General features: G+C 43.4%; 1 protein-coding gene across 1 annotated transcript in view; it reads right to left on the bottom strand.

The window, feature by feature from the left end:
• aldocb (aldolase C, fructose-bisphosphate, b) overlaps window positions 1-14,271 on the bottom strand; it is a 38,119-nt gene extending 23,848 nt beyond the window's left edge. The window contains exons 1-2 of the mRNA XM_060936424.1: window positions 14,167-14,271; window positions 2,033-2,166 (exon numbers count right to left, since the gene is read on the bottom strand). Coding sequence (XP_060792407.1) covers window positions 2,033-2,144 — 112 coding nt within the window. The 5' untranslated portion in view covers window positions 2,145-2,166; window positions 14,167-14,271. The remainder of the gene's footprint in view (window positions 1-2,032; window positions 2,167-14,166) is intronic.
• Window positions 14,272-18,574: the final 4,303 nt, after the last annotated feature.

Genomic DNA, 18,574 nt, shown 5'->3' with positions numbered 1-18,574 from the left:
AAGGCAGCGGCAAAGAAGAAAGTATTCAGCCTTGATCTAAAAGAACTGAAAGCTGCAGGGACTGTATTGATTAATGTGTGAAATATGCTCAGTATAATATGGATTTATGACAAAAACGCGCGCATGTATTTATTATTTTGAAAACCAACCAGCCAACTGATCTGGCACGGTTTAAGCCTCGGTCACAACCGGCCATACATGCTCCTACAGCCGGTCTACTTGCAAGAAACGCACGGAGGGCGCGCGTGTGACGTGCTGATTTTCCAGCCGCAGAGGTTCTTTGTCATGTCAAACAAACTCTACGGGCGCTTACGTTTTTTTCAGGTTGCAAGACAAACTTACGGCCAACGTGCATCTTTCTCCACGAACCAAAAAAAAAAAAAAAAAAAAAAAAAAAAAAAAGGCAGCAGCGATTTGGGAAACGCCAAAAAAAAAAAAAATTATATATTATATATATATATATTATATTAAAAAAAAATACGTCCGGTTGTGACCTAGGCTTTAACTGTGCGACAGTAATGATGTAAATACCAGAGCGATGGAGTAGTGTCCGAAAGCCTTTTTAAAATTTTTTACCAATGAGCTCACTATATAGTCCTCTATTGAGGTATTTCACTCATGTGACGCTGCCATTTTGGATGTCACGGCTCGAATCAGTTTGAATGCGAGGAAGGCGACAAATGAAAAACATAAAAGAAAAAGGAGCGAGATGCAGAAAACACCTTCACTATCCAGCGACGTAGGGCATTTACAGGGCGAGCAGAGGGAGAGGTATTTGCAAAAATTGAGGTTAGCAGGCTTAGAGAATGACGTTTACCTGCTTCCACCAGGATTGTTCACTGACGTACGGAAGTACACGAAGCCCTCGTCTTTACCTGACTTCGGCCCACATGATCTGTATACCTATGTCGTTAAAAACCCATCGCCATACACAGGTATTGATCTGAAAGCGTATAAGAGTTTGGATACCCACAAATATTTTGTGTCAGGCTGGGTAACATGCCTACATCAGTGGGTCGTCCCTGGAGCTGGTGGTCGCCATCTTATTACAGCTAAGGTTTGTTCACATTTTCATTTACTTTCGGTCCTCAGGATAAACAAAATGTTATTAAATGTCATTGAAATAACTTCTTAGTCTGTTGAGACATGGCCCGTTATAAATTTGCTGTTACCAGGCAATGACCAAGAACTGTATTATTAGGGTTGGTGTAGTTGTAGCAGTGTATTAGCAACTAGCTGTTAGCACTAGCTAATGTCAACAACAGTAGCTGGTATGTTACTGTAACAATGTTTACGTTCAGTCATTTGGATGACTGTTAAAACCTTTCAGTCTCAAGTTTTTCCTTTACTGGATTTACTAGTTTACTGAGCTAGCGCGCTCGGGCAAGCTGGGAGCTAGCGTGCGCGCTGGCCGGCCGGCGTGCATGCTAGCTCAGTAAACTAGTAAATCCAGTAAAGGAAAAACTTGAGACTGAAAGGTTTTAACAGTCATCCAAATGACTGAACGTAAACATTGCTACAGTAACATACCAGCTACGATGTTGTTGACATTAGCTAGCTTGACGTTCAAAATGGCGGACACCGGGGCGTCACGTGACCCTGTGACGTCAGGTGAAATACCTCAATATAGTAATTCCCTATATAGTGAGTAGGGAATGAGTGAGCGATTTCGGACGCAGGGTCACTTGATTTCCGCTGTACGTTTTACTTCCGTCCTACGATGTCTCGCACAGGTCTCAACGAATCTCGTTTACAGCTGTTGCTTTGACATACGGACTGATATATTACAGAGCATATTCCAAATACTCAACTTGCTATAGCAGCGACAAAATAGCGATCAAAAATGCATTCTGATATTTAATAAAATGAGAAATAGAATTTTGATGACAAAAATTTTGCCTTCAGTTCTCCTTTAAATATATAGAAACAAGACAAGGCTGACTGTAAGCTGTTCCTGCATGTTCTGTACAGTATGCATCTGCATAAATAAAAAGTCAGTCCTATCCTAGGTTGTGAAGCGAATCTGCGAGACCTGTGGACTCATCCGCAGCGAGGATGCCTTTGCCGGGTGCGACGATGCGCTGGGCGATGTCCTGCAGCTCCTTCTTCTGCTCGGGGGAGAGTGCTGGGTACTGGTGCGTCATGATGCCTGCTGCTCAAAACAACCTGAGAGAGAGAGAGAGAGAGAGAGAGAGAGAGAGAGAGAGAGAGAGAGATATGCACTGTGAGACTCACTTGCTCATACTGCTCAGGTCCACTAATTTGACTGGACGAGCAGCGAATAACTGTACGAGTCACGACAGCTCTGGTACACATCATTATTTGCATCACACCACTTGTCGGTGTTCGCTACAATAACTCCAATTCAACCAATACTTCGTTAGTTGTAACATAGTACTAACATGTTACTCCAGCAGAGTTAGCGATATCAGCAGCACAGAGCAATCGACGCGTTTTTCATGAACATAAGAAAATTTTTTTTTTTTGGAAAAAAAGAAGGGATGCCATTTTCACCAGATGCACCTTTAACAGGAATGTACATGTGTGGGGCCCAAAGAGCAACAAGCTAGCTAGCAGGCTAATCAGCGAGTCCATGTGTTGGCATGGCAACACCAAGTCTGTAGCATCTTCGAGCTCCGTTTCCATTTGCAAAAACACGCTATTTGGCTGTACGACGTACAGGTGGTCAGTTAATCGATAGTAATTCTCTTGGTTTCTAAAACGTTTGAATAAACGCAACATCAACATCGCAGGAGTATTGCTGTAGTGGCTTCTTTAATATACGCAACACAACGGATGGGTAAATAATTTAAGAGGCTAACGAGGCGGTCGGTCCGTGAATTAAGATTCAATCCAGAATTAAAATTAAGAAACAAAAGCTGGTCGCGTCAATCAGCAGCCGCTACTGTATCGTAGTAGACTCTGTAGCATCGTCAAACATCAAATCGCTGATTTAAAGGAACAGTCCACCGTATTTCCATAATGAAATATGCTCTTATCTGAATTGAGACGAGCTGCTCCGTACCTCTCCGAGCTTTGCGCGACCTCCCAGTCAGTCAGACGTGCTGTCACTCCTGTTAGCAATGTAGCTAGGCTCAGTATGGCCAATGGTATTTTTTGGGGCTGTAGTTAGATGCGACCAAACTCTTCCGCGTTTTTCCTGTTTACATAGGTTTATATGACCAGTGACATGAAACAAGTTCAGTTACACAAATTGAAACGTAGCGATTTTCTATGCTATGGAAAGTCCGCACTATAATGACAGGCGTACTAACACCTTCTGCGCGCTTCGGCAGCGCATTGACACGGAGCTCAGATATCAATGCGCTGCCGAAGCGCGCAGAAGGTGTTAGTACGCCTGTCATTATAGTGCGGACTTTCCATAGCATAGAAAATCGCTACGTTTCAATTTGTGTAACTGAACTTGTTTCACATCACTGGTCATATAAACCTATGTAAACAGGAAAAACGCGGAAGAGTTTGGTCGCATCTAACTACAGCCCCAAAAAATACCATTGGCCATACTGAGCCTAGCTACATTGCTAACAGGAGTGACAGCGCGTCTGACTGACTGGGAGGTCGCGCAAAGCTCGGAGAGGTACGGAGCAGCTCGTCTCAATTCAGATAAGAGCATATTTCATTATGGAAGTACGGTGGACTGTTCCTTTAAGAATTGTATCGTATCATACCCGAGCCTGATGTTTAAAGTCTATCGTCTGGGTTTCTTGACCATCACCGTCGCGATTGGGTTCTTGAACCGGTTCCATTCCGGATCCTTTGAACCTTGGTGCCAGGTCGCGAACCAGCCCACGCTGTAATCAAGGATGCATCAAGAACACGAGGCGTTGCGCGATACACGATAGCAAAGTGCATTGATTATACTTGCGAACTTTCGCTTCGTTATTGAAGATATTCGGTTTTTATTCCATTTTTCTGAAGATGCCTCCTTTTCTGTCGCGTTGTCCATCGCTGCTTTCCGTTTCCTCTCTCAACGAATGGACACGCCCACTTGTGTCACTGCTTTCTATGGAAAACCCAGCTATACTTTGGTTCCCAACCAATTTAGCACGCAAACCAGAGCGGAAGCCGCTCCCTGTTGGTGGAAAAGGGGTACGAGTCACCGTGTTACTATCTTCATGTCTCATCGTCCCATGTTAAATGAGTTATCGCACCATGATTCTGACCGAACTACTGTACATCTTTTTCCAAACATTACACTTGTATGTGATGAGAAAGGATGATCTGAACACCACTGCACTTTGCCTCTGAAGCGAAACAGAAAACGGTGCAATGCATTTCTACACGGCTTTGGAAAGTGTCGAGCTAGCAAACTCGCTCTGGTTAAAATTCCTCCTCCGTTTCCACACAAGCTCCCAGGACAAGGCTGGATTATACAAAACGACGGCTGACGCCCCACTGAGCAGCACAGAGATTACCAAAGAGGGGTTAGGAACTTACGCTTGTCTAAACACTGCTGTCAGAGCTCATTACATTGCTATGTGAGAAACGAAGCGTGTTACTTGAAAGCAGGGCGATAACTTTATCTCAACAAAGAATACAGCTAACACAGGCTTGAATTAGTCTCAACTTTTATCATAAAATCACCAGCCCTTTCCGTCAAGGCTTCATTGACCCTCCGCTCACGTTCTCCTCATTGCTCGCCTCCTGACCAACTGCGTCAAACAAGACGAGCTCGAACCAGCATCAACTGGCTGCGATTAACTGTTGGATGCCTTCACATGGTAAACACCCCATTCCGTTTAACGCTGAGTAAATCGGACCAAAACCTGTGTGTGTGTGGGGGGGGAATTATTAATGAATCAACAGACATCATAGCAGTGAAGCAGCAGGAGTCTCACGTTCCCATCTGCACTCATCCGTGAATCAGCTGCCCTGTTCAACAATCCAAAGTTTCCACTGAAAAACAAAGCCTGAGCCTTGGCAACCCTGCCTCGTTCATTACCACCGTACACCAAGGGCATACGTAGGCCTCCGCTGTTCGAGAAACACTCGTCTCCTTGCCAACCTCCAATAACAGCATGTGGGCTTTCAAAAGAATGGCACACTGCTCAGGATTTAACCCTTTCCTTCCAACTCGCTACTCCATCACCATAATGTCTGAACGGAGTAGAATCTGCTTCCTTGTAAACTCTCTTCGCTTTGAAGGAATAATTTAAAGTGCATATCCTGGACCAATTTCGTTTTTTTTTTTCTAAATATGAAAAGTGTCTCTTTACACACTCATCCAGAAGGGTAATTTTGCACAAGGCCATCTGTCTACAGCAGAAAAAAATAAAAATAAAACATGTCTGGAAAAATCCCAAGGGAGTCTGGAGCCAGATTCGTGACGTCACCTGCGGAAGCGCCAGCAGGCTGCGAGAGCTTTGCACGGTTTCAGTGCACAGCCTGTGTAGACCAAGCGCTCCCATTTCTCTCTCTCATTGTCCGGTCTTTTGGGAAACGATGAGTACTAATCCCATCATGATTGGTGTTGCTACACCCTCCTACGATACGTCTGTTAACCATTTTAATAATTACGCGATAACGTTGAAGAAATTTGCAGAAAACCACCAGGTCGTTTTCTCATAAACAAACCAGCGCTGACGTAGGGTTCAAAAGGAGGCGTCCCACACGCGAAGTCACGAAAATCAAACGTTTCCCAGGAAATCCAAATGCCAAGTTGTTTCAGAGGCGGACCAATTCGCCTCAAATGGCTTGATTTCAACTGAATTTTTCTGGTATTGTGCAAGGTAAAAATAAATAAATAAAAAAATTAAATTGCAGGGAATGCAAAATGTGACAGATATTTGACCAAAGTTTAATATAAAATAGGAGAATTACATTGATCTTGGGGGCGGCACGGTGGTGTAGTGGTTAGCGCTGTCGCCTCACAGCAAGAAGGTCCGGGTTCGAGCCCCGGGGCCGGCGAGGGCCTTTCTGTGTGGAGTTTGCATGTTCTCCCCGTGTCCGCGTGGGTTTCCTCCGGGTGCTCCGGTTTCCCCCACAGTCCAAAGACATGCAGGTTAGGTTAACTGGTGACTCTAAATTGAGCGTAGGTGTGAATGTGAGTGTGAATGGTTGTCTGTGTCTATGTGTCAGCCCTGTGATGACCTGGCGACTTGTCCAGGGTGTACCCCACCTTTCGCCTGTAGTCAGCTGGGATAGACTCTAGCTTGCCTGCGACCCTGTAGAACAGGATAAAGCGGCTACAGATAATGAGATGAGACATTGATCTTGCTCCTGAATTTACCCGTGATATGCACTTTAAAGGAGAACTGAAGGCAATTTTTTTTAATCATCAAAATTCAATTTCTCATTTTATTAAATATCGGAATGCATTTCTGATCGCTATTTTGTCGCTGCTATAGCAAGTTATGAGTGTTTGAAATATGCTCTGTAATATATCAGTCCATATGTCAAAGCTACGGCCGTAAACGAGATTCGTTGAGACCTGTGCGAGACATCGTAGGACGGAAGTAAAACGTACAGCGGAAATCAAAAAGTGACCGACGTCTGCTAATGTTGTCAAAAGACGCGCACGCCCTCTTTCGAACACTGACGTAATCAAGCTGGAAGTTTTCCGTGTGTCCGAAATCGCTCCCTACTCACTATATAGCCCTTCCCACACCTGTGGCACATAGGGCGGTGCCGATCTCCGTTTCCGTAGCCCTCGGCCTCTCACCGAGTACATAGCTAGGGTTACACTGGGGGGCGTGTCCTCTGGTAACCGCAAGAGTTTGACTCCCCACTCGCATCTGTATTGCAGCACGCCTTGCCAGATGGCAGTAGGTACCTTTTTTTTTTTTTAATGATGGTCTTTGGTATGACCCGACCGTGAGTCGAACTCACGATCTCCCGATCGAGAGGCGGACATGCTAACCTGCTAACCACTAGGCCACTCACCGGTTCACTATATAGTGTGGATGCCATTTTGTAGCGCTGTCCGAAACCTTAGTGAGGATTATATGGGAAATGCGCTCAGTATAATATGCATTTATCACAAAAATACATGCATGTATTTTATTATTTTGAAAACCCACCAGCCGCCTGATCCGGCATGTTTTAATTGTGCGACAGTAATGACAAATACCAGCGGGACGGACTCGTCCTTATCCTGTCGTCTTTCCAACTTCTCTATTCCACGCTGGTTCGAAGTCGTATGGAATAATCCCCATCACTGATGAAGCTTGCAAATCTCGAAATTAATCTAAATTGGAACGATATGGCGATCTGGCCGCTGTGTAAACAGTTTTCAAAATGGCGGCGCTGACACTTCACGTTTGAAGTCTCGCACAAGTCTTGTGAAGATCGCGCGGATAAGCGGCGCCCGCCGTGGACCAAACGAGCTACATTTAGCATGGCTATAAACCAAAAAGGCTGATAAGTATTATATAATATGCCAATACGAGTCACGATATAAGGGTAATAAAACCGAAAACGTAATTAAATAACACGTTAATTAAGAAATTAAGCAAGTTTAAAAATGACTTCTGTTCTCCTTTAAGCTAAACACCACTGAATTGTTGAAATTATTAATTTCCCAAGCATTTCTACTTTACAGAACTCGACTGCCTCTACAACACCATTTTTGAGATCCTGATAAACATGTCCTAGTTCCTCCTCACTGCTGGGTCATTTCCTGTCCTTGGCAGTTTGTCAGGTTTTAAATATCTGGCCACAAATACATCCTTATGGAAAAAAAAAAAAAAAAAGTCACATATAGTAACCACGATGACTGAAAACTAGGGCTGTAACGATACACCCAACTCACGATTCGAATCGCGATTTTTGACCCACGATTCGATACACCCACGATTTTTTTTAAATGTATTTTTAAAGTAGTAAATTTGACTTATTAACATTTACTTACTTACATTAACTATTTAATAACAAATAATTCAGACCACTGCAGAGAATGAGTAATATGTATGCAAAAATGAACAAATGTATATCCAAAGATTGTTTTATTTCTCAAAATAATACTGTTGAGCCGGAAGCCCTGTTTTTTTCAGTTCTGAAAGTCATTTTTCCAAATCGTGTAAATCCGTTAAGATTTTTTGGGGGGGGGGGGGGGGGGGGGGGGGGGGGGGGGGCTCTCTCACTGTCTCACTCTCATAGGGCCAATGATTTTCTGTGATCGCGGAAAACAGATGGAAATTACGGAATTTTTATGGTGAAACATTGCTCGCGTGTCAAAATGTAACTGCCGCAGAAGGCTTCCGCCCAAGCAGACATGCCTTCAGTGTTGCCAGATATTGCTAACGTTTTCCACCCCAAAATATGTTCAAAACCAGCCAAAAAGCACCTAAACCCGCCCAATCTGGCAACACTGCATGCCTTTCCGGTCAAGTGATTGTGATTGGCTTGTGGCACACCTAGCCAGCCAATGAGCTGCTTGTTTACAGATTCGCTCCCCGCGTCGCAACCAGAATGGCGAGCGCTTAAAAGAAATGAATGCTCTGCCAGTGGCGAGTGTGGACGTTGCGTGACTCGCAGAAGATTGTCGCAGGTCGGCGAAAAAGCGACTTACTAATAGATATAAAAAAATAAAAGTAATTTAAGTAAGTTTAAAATGTAATTTAAATAAAAAAGTATTCATAAATTGAAGTTTGGAAGCACCTCTGTTTTTGGGCTGAGGAGAAGTTTGAAAGGGTGTACCGCGATTCTGCCTTCTTGTATCGCGATACGGATCGTGGCTCTGCGTATCGCGATTTCGATAGGGGATGGACATTTGACCTCACAGTAATCGTGACCTGGTGAAATTACTTAGCCTTGGAGATATTGTGTTCACAAGGTTTTCAGACAGACATTTGACCTCACAGTGACCTTGACCTTAGACCTTTTGATCTCGAAATCTACTCAGTTCATGTTTGTCCCAAAGCACACAAATGATGAAAGTTTGGTGAAATTCCTTTCATTAGCCTTTGAGATATCGCGTTCACAAGGTTTCGGGACAGATGCACGCACAGACAGATGGCCAACCCAAAAACATAATGCCTCTTGCACCTTACGGTGGCATAAAAATTTTTTATTTGAGATTTAAATATCCCAGAAACTACATCATCTAGACAAATGAAACTGCACAGGTTTAATGCTGAGCAATATAAGATTTATTCCTCAAAATTTGAATGAGAAATTCAAAAAAGGTATGTGGATTCCATAAACAACTTCACAAATTTTTGACTTGTTCGACTGTACTCCAACACACAAAACGCCTTTTCTTTTCCAGTGAATGGCATTTCTATACCTAAAAAGATAAAAACCAAAAAAAAAAGACCCATTTCTACACATGCAGCTGAAATTTGAGGTCGACTGAACAAGAACTGGCAAAGTTATTAGATTGTAATTAATTCAATTTAAAAAAAAAAAAAAAAAAAAAAAAAGAGGGGCACCAATAATTCTGGCAAGGCACTGCCAATGATAAATACCCTACATGGCATTTCAAACATCACAGATCAGAGATCTGCTTAGAAACTGAGCTTCCTTTAATTTCGGATAACTTTTCACGACAATTTTAGAATTTTTCATTTGATTATAAAAAATTTTAGAAGAAATATTATTATTATTATACGTCACCGACTCCCTAGAGTTCGACATTCTGGTGGGATCTAAATCGGAATTCAAATCATTTTTATTCAGGATTTACAAAAAGTAGAAGTAAAGCAACCTACCTCAAGGAAGGGTAGAAAATTGTACGTAATACAAACGTAAACATTTTATTGTATAAATGTCTGCGTATGTTTAAAAAAATAAAATATGGGATGTATAAACTATATATAAAAAAAAAGCAGTAATATAGTTTTAAAAAAGTAACAATTAAATGAGATTACTGTGCTACAGGATAACAGCCAATCAGCTACTTCGTATTCTACTCGTCATGATCACGCTGTGGTTTATACAAGTTGGTGTTTTTTTTTCTCATCATTGGACTAAACGTCTTTTCAGTAAAGCATAAAGTTCTAATAATATACACACGCGCACAAAACCATCAGGTTGAGAATGAAAAGGCTGAACAAATGAAAAGAATCGTTAACCAAATGTTTTGGCACCCTGGCGACAGCGCAAACGACAAGCCTGGTCATAAGAGAGTAAAAAAAAAAGTGTTTGACTCGCACTGTGTTATAACTTCACATTAACTTGAGAATTGATCTAAAGTTCTACGAAGACCAACATCTGCTTTGCATGCTGCTGTAAAGCAAATGCAGGAAAACATCTGGGATCAAGCCCATTACAGTTTATTCAAATTATAAAACATGCAGGAAGAAAATCGAGATGTTTTGAGATCTTCGCTTGAACTGAGTCATGTGACTGCTGGTCATTACAGCGATGCCTGAGCTCAAAATGACTGCCTGTAGACTTGGAGGACAAATACGGGTCCTGAGAAGGTCATCATAAGGCCATTCATCTCATACTGTTTATTTCTGTTTGCACCGAAGCGAATGTTGAGTTCTCAAACCTGATTGGTCAGAAGGCAGAGACTCATTTCATAGAAGAGCGCATACAGTCAGTGCGTTTACATGCACATAGAGAAAATCTAATTTCTCTCCGTAGCTCGACTGAAATCGAAGTTCTAAATGCCATGGAAACGCCTTAGCTCGGCTGAAATCGAACCGAACTGGATTTCTCGTAATCGAGCTACGCGACCTAGATTATGCGATTGTAGCCGAGCTACTTAGTGCATGTAAACCCTATCGAGCTACGTAGTCGAGCTACTTACTTCAGCGCTGCCCCTTCCGGAAGTGACGAGACCACAAGCGGGAAACACAACAGCCTCGGTTGGCATGACAACAGTAGTAGAAACGTGTACTTCTGGAGCAATGAGGAGATAGAGTTCATGCTCATTCAGCTTAAGGAGTTGAAATAAATAAATATCTATCTCGATGTTGCTGTCCTCGTCGTCGTTCTTCTTGTGAACACGGAACTGATAACTTTGTTTATACTCTTGAATAGCTCTTCTTCATGACGACAACCGGAAGTGTACCAACACGATGGGGTGTGTAGCGCCACCTGTGCCTCGGGTGCACAATGTACCTCACACAATAGCTCGATTAACTTGTGTGCATGTAGGATTGGATTTCTCTGGCACCCCTGCTGGGACCCTTAGCTCGATTACCGACAGTAGCTCGATTTGGATGTGCATGTAAACGCACTGACTGAAGGTTTCTGTAACGAGATACTTAACATTTATGGAAGGAGTCACCAATATCAGTGCAAATTTTAGGGTTAGACAAATTAAAACGTACATGAGGTCTAGGAGTAATTTTCTATATATTACAGGTGCACCTCTGGGACTTGATTTCCATCCGGATTGGCCATGTCAAATGGTTTCCTCCGTCCTCCTCTGAGAATATTGAAGGCAAGAACTGCCTCATATTGGGTGGTGGTGGTGGTGGGGAGGCCAGACAGCCCTAATTTAAATATTGCAAAATCACTGGTAAATTGATGTGCTATAAAAGAAAAACACATTAGGGTGTGCTGTTATAGGAAAATAATCCACTTCCTTGTGTTGCAACAAGGCCTCCGATTCACGTCGGTCAGCATCACCCCACCCCGGCAGTGATAACTCATTGTGTATATTCCTTATTCAACATCTATAACATTTGTCAATTCTTGTGACTTTAAAATTATAGGCTTTGTTTTACATGAAACCTGAGCTGTTTTTCAGGAACATGTTCCAACAGACCATCGAGCACTTGACATGTTTTATGAGCCCCCTCCTCACGCCAACACTTCAGTAACAGCTCAGACGTTTCTAATTGCAGTACATGTCTCCCGTGCATCCTGTCACGAACACTGTCTGCTGTGGTTCTGCACCGTGTCACTCCCAGGCTGCCTCCCACTCATGTACCTGTGACATTCATCACAGCAAGAGAGGCTGTAATGGCCACCAGACAGACATCGAGCAGATAAAACAAGATTTACAGCCTTGCAAGAAGCAGCTCCAGCAGGACGGATTCTCCTACTTGATCAACACCAGCTGCATAACCTAACCTGAGGGTAGAGAGTGACTAATCACTGGGATTGAACATACTACATGCCTGAATTACCATGGGAGGTGCCAAAGTCATATAAAACTTGAAAAAATTATTTATTTTGCAACACAGGAAGAAAATGAAATGCAATGCCAACACGTCTGACACTGTGATTAACAGTACCAGAGCACCCCAGGGCACGGTGCTGGCCTCTCTTCTCTTCACCCTGTACACCACAGACTTCTGCTACAACTCGGAGCTGCGTCACATTCAGAAGTTCGCCGATGACACAGCCATCGTTACGTGCATCAGTGGCGACAGAGAGGAGAAGTATAGGAGCCTGGTGTGGTGTTGCCATGTGGTGCAACAGGAACCATCTGCAGCTCAACTCCTCGAAGACCAAGGAGCTGGTCATTGACTTTGGGAGGTCCAGACCAAGGTCACGACCAGTTCTGATCGAAGGAGTCGAGGTGGAGGCTGTGGATTCCTACAAGTACCGTGGGCTGTGACTGGACTTGCAACACCAACCACTTATACAGGAAGGGACAGAGCAGGCTATACTTCCTTAGGAGGCTGCGGTCCTTTAACATCTGCAGGAAACTCCTGTGTATGTTCTATCAGTCTGTGGTTGCCAATGTCCTTATGTGCTGGGGGGGGCAGCACATCCAAGAAGGACGCATCCAGGCTGGACAAACTGATCAGGCGGGCCGGCTCTGTGGTCGGCATGAAGCTGGACTCTCTGGTGACGGTGGCAGAGAAGAGGACTATGGACAAACTACTGAACATCATGGACGATGCCAGTCACCCTCTGCACACCGTCATCAGCAACCAGAGGAGCCTGTTCAGTGACAGAATGCTCCTTCCCAAGTGCAGGACGAACAGACTCAAAAACTCCTTTGTCCCTCACGCCATCAGACCGTACAACTCCTCTCTGGGGGGGGGGCAGGAGGGGGAACAGGAGGACAGAGGACGGGAAGGAGCAGTAGCCTAGCCTAACAATAAGCAACACCGGATAATGTGCAATATCTCTCCTACTGCCCCCCCCATCTTATTCTTTTTATATTTGTATACGTAAATACTTAATTTAACTTAACTATTAGTTTTTTCTCTATTTATCCTGTAATGATGCTGCTGGAATCTTAATTTCCCTGAGGGAACCCTCCCAAAGGGATCAATAAAGTTCTCTCTCAACATACATGTTCTTCCGGTCATCCAAACAGCTTTTTGAAATAATTTTAGTACCAAATATAAGATGTAAATGCAAAGAAAAATCCTCAGAGTCAAAGCTCTCAAGGTTAAGACTGGATCAAGATGGATTAATATGGATGGGTTAACTAAACAGCCAATGACATGCGCAGTAGGACTCTGGATATACACTATAGTCCTATAGAAGCAATGTTAATCCTGTGCATCCAAGATGCGTCACATCAGCGCAGACTTGTCCCTGCTTTGTTTGGTTTGATGTCTGCGTTTTTGCTACGCCGCGTTGACGTTTCCCGTATACGCCATTTTGCGACGGTTTCTCAATAATAGCTTAATGAAATTAGGGGTTTTACAGCCAGGCAAGACATCTCTGGATGATTGCAACTAGTAACCCAGGGGAAGGGTTTAGTCAGTTTTGTTTCCTGTTTGATGGGTTTAGAAACATGTAAAGGATTACTCAACCTCTGGGTAGCAGTTTTTCCGGACAGGCTAGGCTAGGCTAAGCTAAGCTAAGCTAAGTGGCGCCCACTGCTCATGGAAATGTGTACGTGCACATAGGCAGGAACACACCCCTCATCCATCCATCCATCCATCTCCTGAGTGTTCAACCAATGAGAAAATTCAAACGGTTGCTACAAAAATAAAAGTAGGATTGAACTGAAATGAATTAAAAATATTCCCAATCTTTTTAAAATATCCTTTCTGTACTTGAAGCCAGAATGCGGAAGAGAAGGAGGATAATGTCCTAACGTGTCTTCAAGGTTGTTACTAGTGATGGTGCTAACATTTCCCCCCGATGCTTTTCTACAACTAACTAACTAACTAAAACATTAACATTACACTTTATATTGTATATAACCCTTGCTTCCTTAGCTAAGCTACACAATTAGCTACAAAATCCGTATTACTGACTTAAGCATTAGTAGAAACCTTGTTCGCACATTAATTAATTTTAGAAATTATTTACCATACAGATATACTAACATCTTACCTAACTGATGTATAAACGCTGTAAAGATGCTCACTGGCCGACACGCGCTGCTGTTCTGATGCCGCAACGCAACGTGACTACTTACAAAAGCCCTTTATAAATATTCATGAAGCGTCCTCTTCTACGTCCTTACGTCACAAGTTTCGTCACGACGTATGTACTGTACCCTGATCTGAGGCATGTCCTTCTGGCACGTAGGCATTAAGGATGATGACTTGCTATATTGTAAAATGTCTTGAATTTTGCCCCATACTGTATATATAATATTATTATACACACTCTAAACTGCATTTGAATGCACTTCATGGATTATTTTAGGGTTTTTTTTTTTTTCGAATGGATGATATTAATTGCAATAAAATAATACAACTAAAGCTTGTGTTGATATGACCTTCAGGAGGGTGTTTCATCATCCTCAGGTTGCTCCATGAGGTCTTACAGTCTCACAGGGTTTAAACTGACAAAATGTCTGTTATATCCAAGTAAAATATACTTCTGACATGTCAGGTCAGATGAGAAAACTAGTGAAAAACACTTGAGGCAAGTAAATAGGTTGGATTAATTTATATGGTGCAGTTATTTATTATGGGGCGGCACGGTGGTGTAGTGGTTAGCGCTGTCGCCTCACAGCAAGAAGGTCCTGGGTTCGAGCCCCGGGGCCGGCGAGGGCCTTTCTGTGTGGAGTTTGCATGTTCTCCCCGTGTCCGCATGGGTTTCCTCCGGGTGCTCCGGTTTCCCCCACAGTCCAAAGACATGCAGGTTAGGTTAACTGGTGACTCTAAATTGACCGTAGGTGTGAGTGTGAATGGTTGTTTGTGTCTATGTGTCGGCCCTGTGATGACCTGGCGACTTGTCCAGGGTGTACCCCGCCTTTTGCCCGTAGTCAGCTGGGATAGGCTCCAGCTTGCCTGCGACCCTGTAGAAGGATAAAGCGGCTACAGATAATGAGAGAGAGAGAGAGTTATTTATTATATGGAAATCCTAAGCAAATGCAAAACACAGAACAGTTATCTTTGTCTAAAAAAGGGGTCACAACAACAACTTGACCCAAAACTATCTTTATATTCCATCCATCCATCCATCCATCCATCCATTATATTTGCCGATGACACAGCCATCGTTGGGTGTATCAGTGACGACAGAGAGGAGGAGTATTGAGGTTTTTCACCCATGTGACCAAGCCATGTGATGCATCGTTAGGCTGCCATTTTGGACGTCACGGCTCGAATCAGTTTGAAGGCGACAAACGAAAAACATAAAAGAAAAAGGAGCGAGATGCAGAAAACACCTTCACTATCCAGCGACGTAGGGCATTTACAGGGCGAGCAGAGGGAGAGGTATTTGCAAAAATTGAGGTTAGCAGGCTGAGAGAACGACGCTTACCTGCTTCCACCAGGATTGTTCACTGACGTACGGAAGTACACGAAGCCCTCGTCTTTACCTGACTTCGGCCCACATGATCTGTGTCGTTAAAAACCCATCGCCATACACAGGTATTGATCTGAAAGCGTATAAGAGTTTGGATGCCTACAAATATATTTTGTGTCAGGCTGGGTAACATGCCTACATCAGTGGGTCGTCCCTGGAGCCGGTGGTCGCCGTCTTATTACAGCTAAGGTTTGTTCACATTTTCATTTACTTTCGGTCCTCAGGATAAACAAAATGTTATTAAATGTCATTGAAATAAGTTCTTAGTCTGTTGAGACATGGCCCGTTATAAATTTGCTGTTACCAGACAATGACCAAGAACTGTATTATTAGGGTCGGTGTAGTTGTAGCAGTGTATTAGCAACTAGCTGTTAGCACTAGCTAATGTCAACAACATCATAGCTAGTATGTTACTGTAGCAATGTTTACGTTCAGTCATTTGGATGACTGTTAAAACCTTTCAGTCTCAAGTTTTTCCTTTACTGTATTTACTAGTTTACTGTAATTATGATCCGGCAGCTATTTACACCGGATCCAGTGTAAATAGCTGCCGGAGCGCGCTCCGGAACCTCGGCCGGAGCACTCCGGGAGCAAGCCGGAGCGCGCTGCTTAATTTGAGGGGGAGCAAGCCGGAGCGCGCTCCGGCAGCTATTTACCCTGGATCCGGTGTAAATAGCTGCCGGATCATAATTACAGTAAACTAGTAAATACAGTAAAGGAAAAACTTGAGACTGAAAGGTTTTAACAGTCATTCAAATGACTGAACGTAAACATTGCTACAGTAACATACTAGCTACTATGTTGTTGACATTAGCTAGCTTGACCTTCAAAATGGCGGACACCGGGGCGTCACGTGACCCTGTGACGTCAGGTGAAATACCTCAATAGAGAGCGTGCACGTGACGTCACGAGGTCACGTGATATTTGTTTATCTGCCATCTTGGACGGCATGGCCGCTCATAGAACTTAGACGAACCCGTTCTAATTATCAAGTGTGCGGGAGTAGATCTTTCGAGAATGGTTATATCTTGTTCAGCATTTGGTTGTACCAATAGACAGGGCCAAAAGGAGGGCTTGTCATTTTATAGATTCCCCGCAGACGAGGAGAGACGCTGCACCACCTATCACCAAGTTGTGATCAAAAAAATATAACTGGTTTTCACATGGACGTGTAATGTTAATGTTCTTAATAAAATATGTATACAAATGCATAACTTGTTTATAAAGTTCTTCCTATCAGATTGTGTAAAGTACTGAAAAAGAATATGTATGTTATTTTAGGCACATAGAGGTGCAAGAAAATATTTTTTTAATTTGTTTGAATATAGAAGCTGGACATATCTGTGACCCCTATACGTTTATATCTGATATTGAATAATAATTCTGCACAGATAAAGATAGCGTGATTTGTGATTTTTTTTTTTTCAGACAAAAACATACATATTTACAACCCTGTCATTATCTGGAACTGAGTTTAGATTTCGAACATTCTTACGATAAAACGTCCTGCATAGTCTCTTTATGATAAACGTCTTAATGCCACTTACCCGTGAGGTTATCAAGTAGACATTCTTCTTTGGAACCTGCCAGAGGTATAGTTGGGATACCCATCCCGCAACAAAATATTTATAAGCTTCCAGGCTCTTGTAAGCTTTGAGGGCTTTGCCAGTGTAACACGATTCATGATTAACAAGAAAATTGTAAATGTGGCCGGTAGGCCAGATCGGGCAAATCGCCGGCACTGCAGCTCCGAATTTCCCTGAACAAGGATTGCGGCAAGTTGTACGGATCTGCAATCCCCAACCTGGAACACTTCCACGTAACGCTGCCTCACATCACCTTCAAGATGCTGAACAAACTTAGACAAGTTATTGCGCGATGTAGATGGGGTATTTTCCGAATTTTCTTGGGGATTACTCTCTGGATCCATTACGCTCGCGCAAAGTAAACAATCCTGAAGCCGTCCAATATGGCGGAGTAAACACGGACGGGTCACGTGACTGCACATTCTCTATAGGAGCCTGGTGAGGGACTTTGTTGTGTGGTGCAACAGGAACCATCTACAGCTCAACACCTCGAAGACCAAGGAGCTGGTCATTGACTTTGGGAGGTCCAGACCAAGGTCACAACCAGTTCTGATCGAGGGAGTCGAGGTGGAGGCTGTGGATTCTTACAAGTACCTCGGGCTGTGGCTGGACTTGCAACACCAATCACTTATACAGGAAGGGACAGGGCAGGCTATACTTCCTTAGGAGGCTGCGGTCCTTTAACATCTGCAGGAAACTCCTGTGTATGTTCTATCAGTCTGTGGTTGCCAATGTCCTTATGTGCTGGGGGGGGCAGCACATCCAAGAAGGACGCATCCAGGCTGGACAAACTGATCAGGTGGGCCGGCTCTGTGGTCGGCATGAAGCTGGACTCTCTGGTGACGGTGGCAGAGAAGAGGACTATGGACAAACTACTGAACATCATGGACGATGCCAGTCACCCTCTGCACACCGTCATCAGCAACCAGAGGAGCCTGTTCAGTGACAGAATGCTCCTTCCCAAGTGCAGGACGAACAGACTCAAAAACTCCTTTGTCCCTCACGCCATCAGACTGTACAACTTCTCTCTGGGGGGAGGAGGGGTAACAGGAGGGCAGAGGACAGGAAGGAGCAGTTGCTTAGCCTAACAATAAGCAACACCGGACAATGTGCAATATAATGTGCAATATAAAGTGCAATATCTCTCCTGCCGCTGCCCCCCCTTTTCTCCTTTTTCCCCTCCTTCTCCCCCCTTCCCCATATCTTATTTTTTTATATTTGTATGTGTAAATAATTTATTTGAATTTATCTAGAAGTTTTCTCTATTTATTTTCTCTGTTTATCTGTAATGATGCTGCTGGAATCTTAATTTCCCTGAGAGAACCCGCCCAAAGGGATCAATAAAGTTTTATCTAATCTATCTAACCTAATCTAATTATCTGTAGCTGCTTATC

This window comes from Neoarius graeffei, chromosome 12 (assembly GCF_027579695.1).
Source record: "Neoarius graeffei isolate fNeoGra1 chromosome 12, fNeoGra1.pri, whole genome shotgun sequence".
NCBI lineage: Eukaryota > Metazoa > Chordata > Actinopteri > Siluriformes > Ariidae > Neoarius > Neoarius graeffei.
The sequence above is the reverse complement of the archived record's forward strand: the minus strand, read 5'-3'. Positions and strand labels throughout refer to the sequence as shown.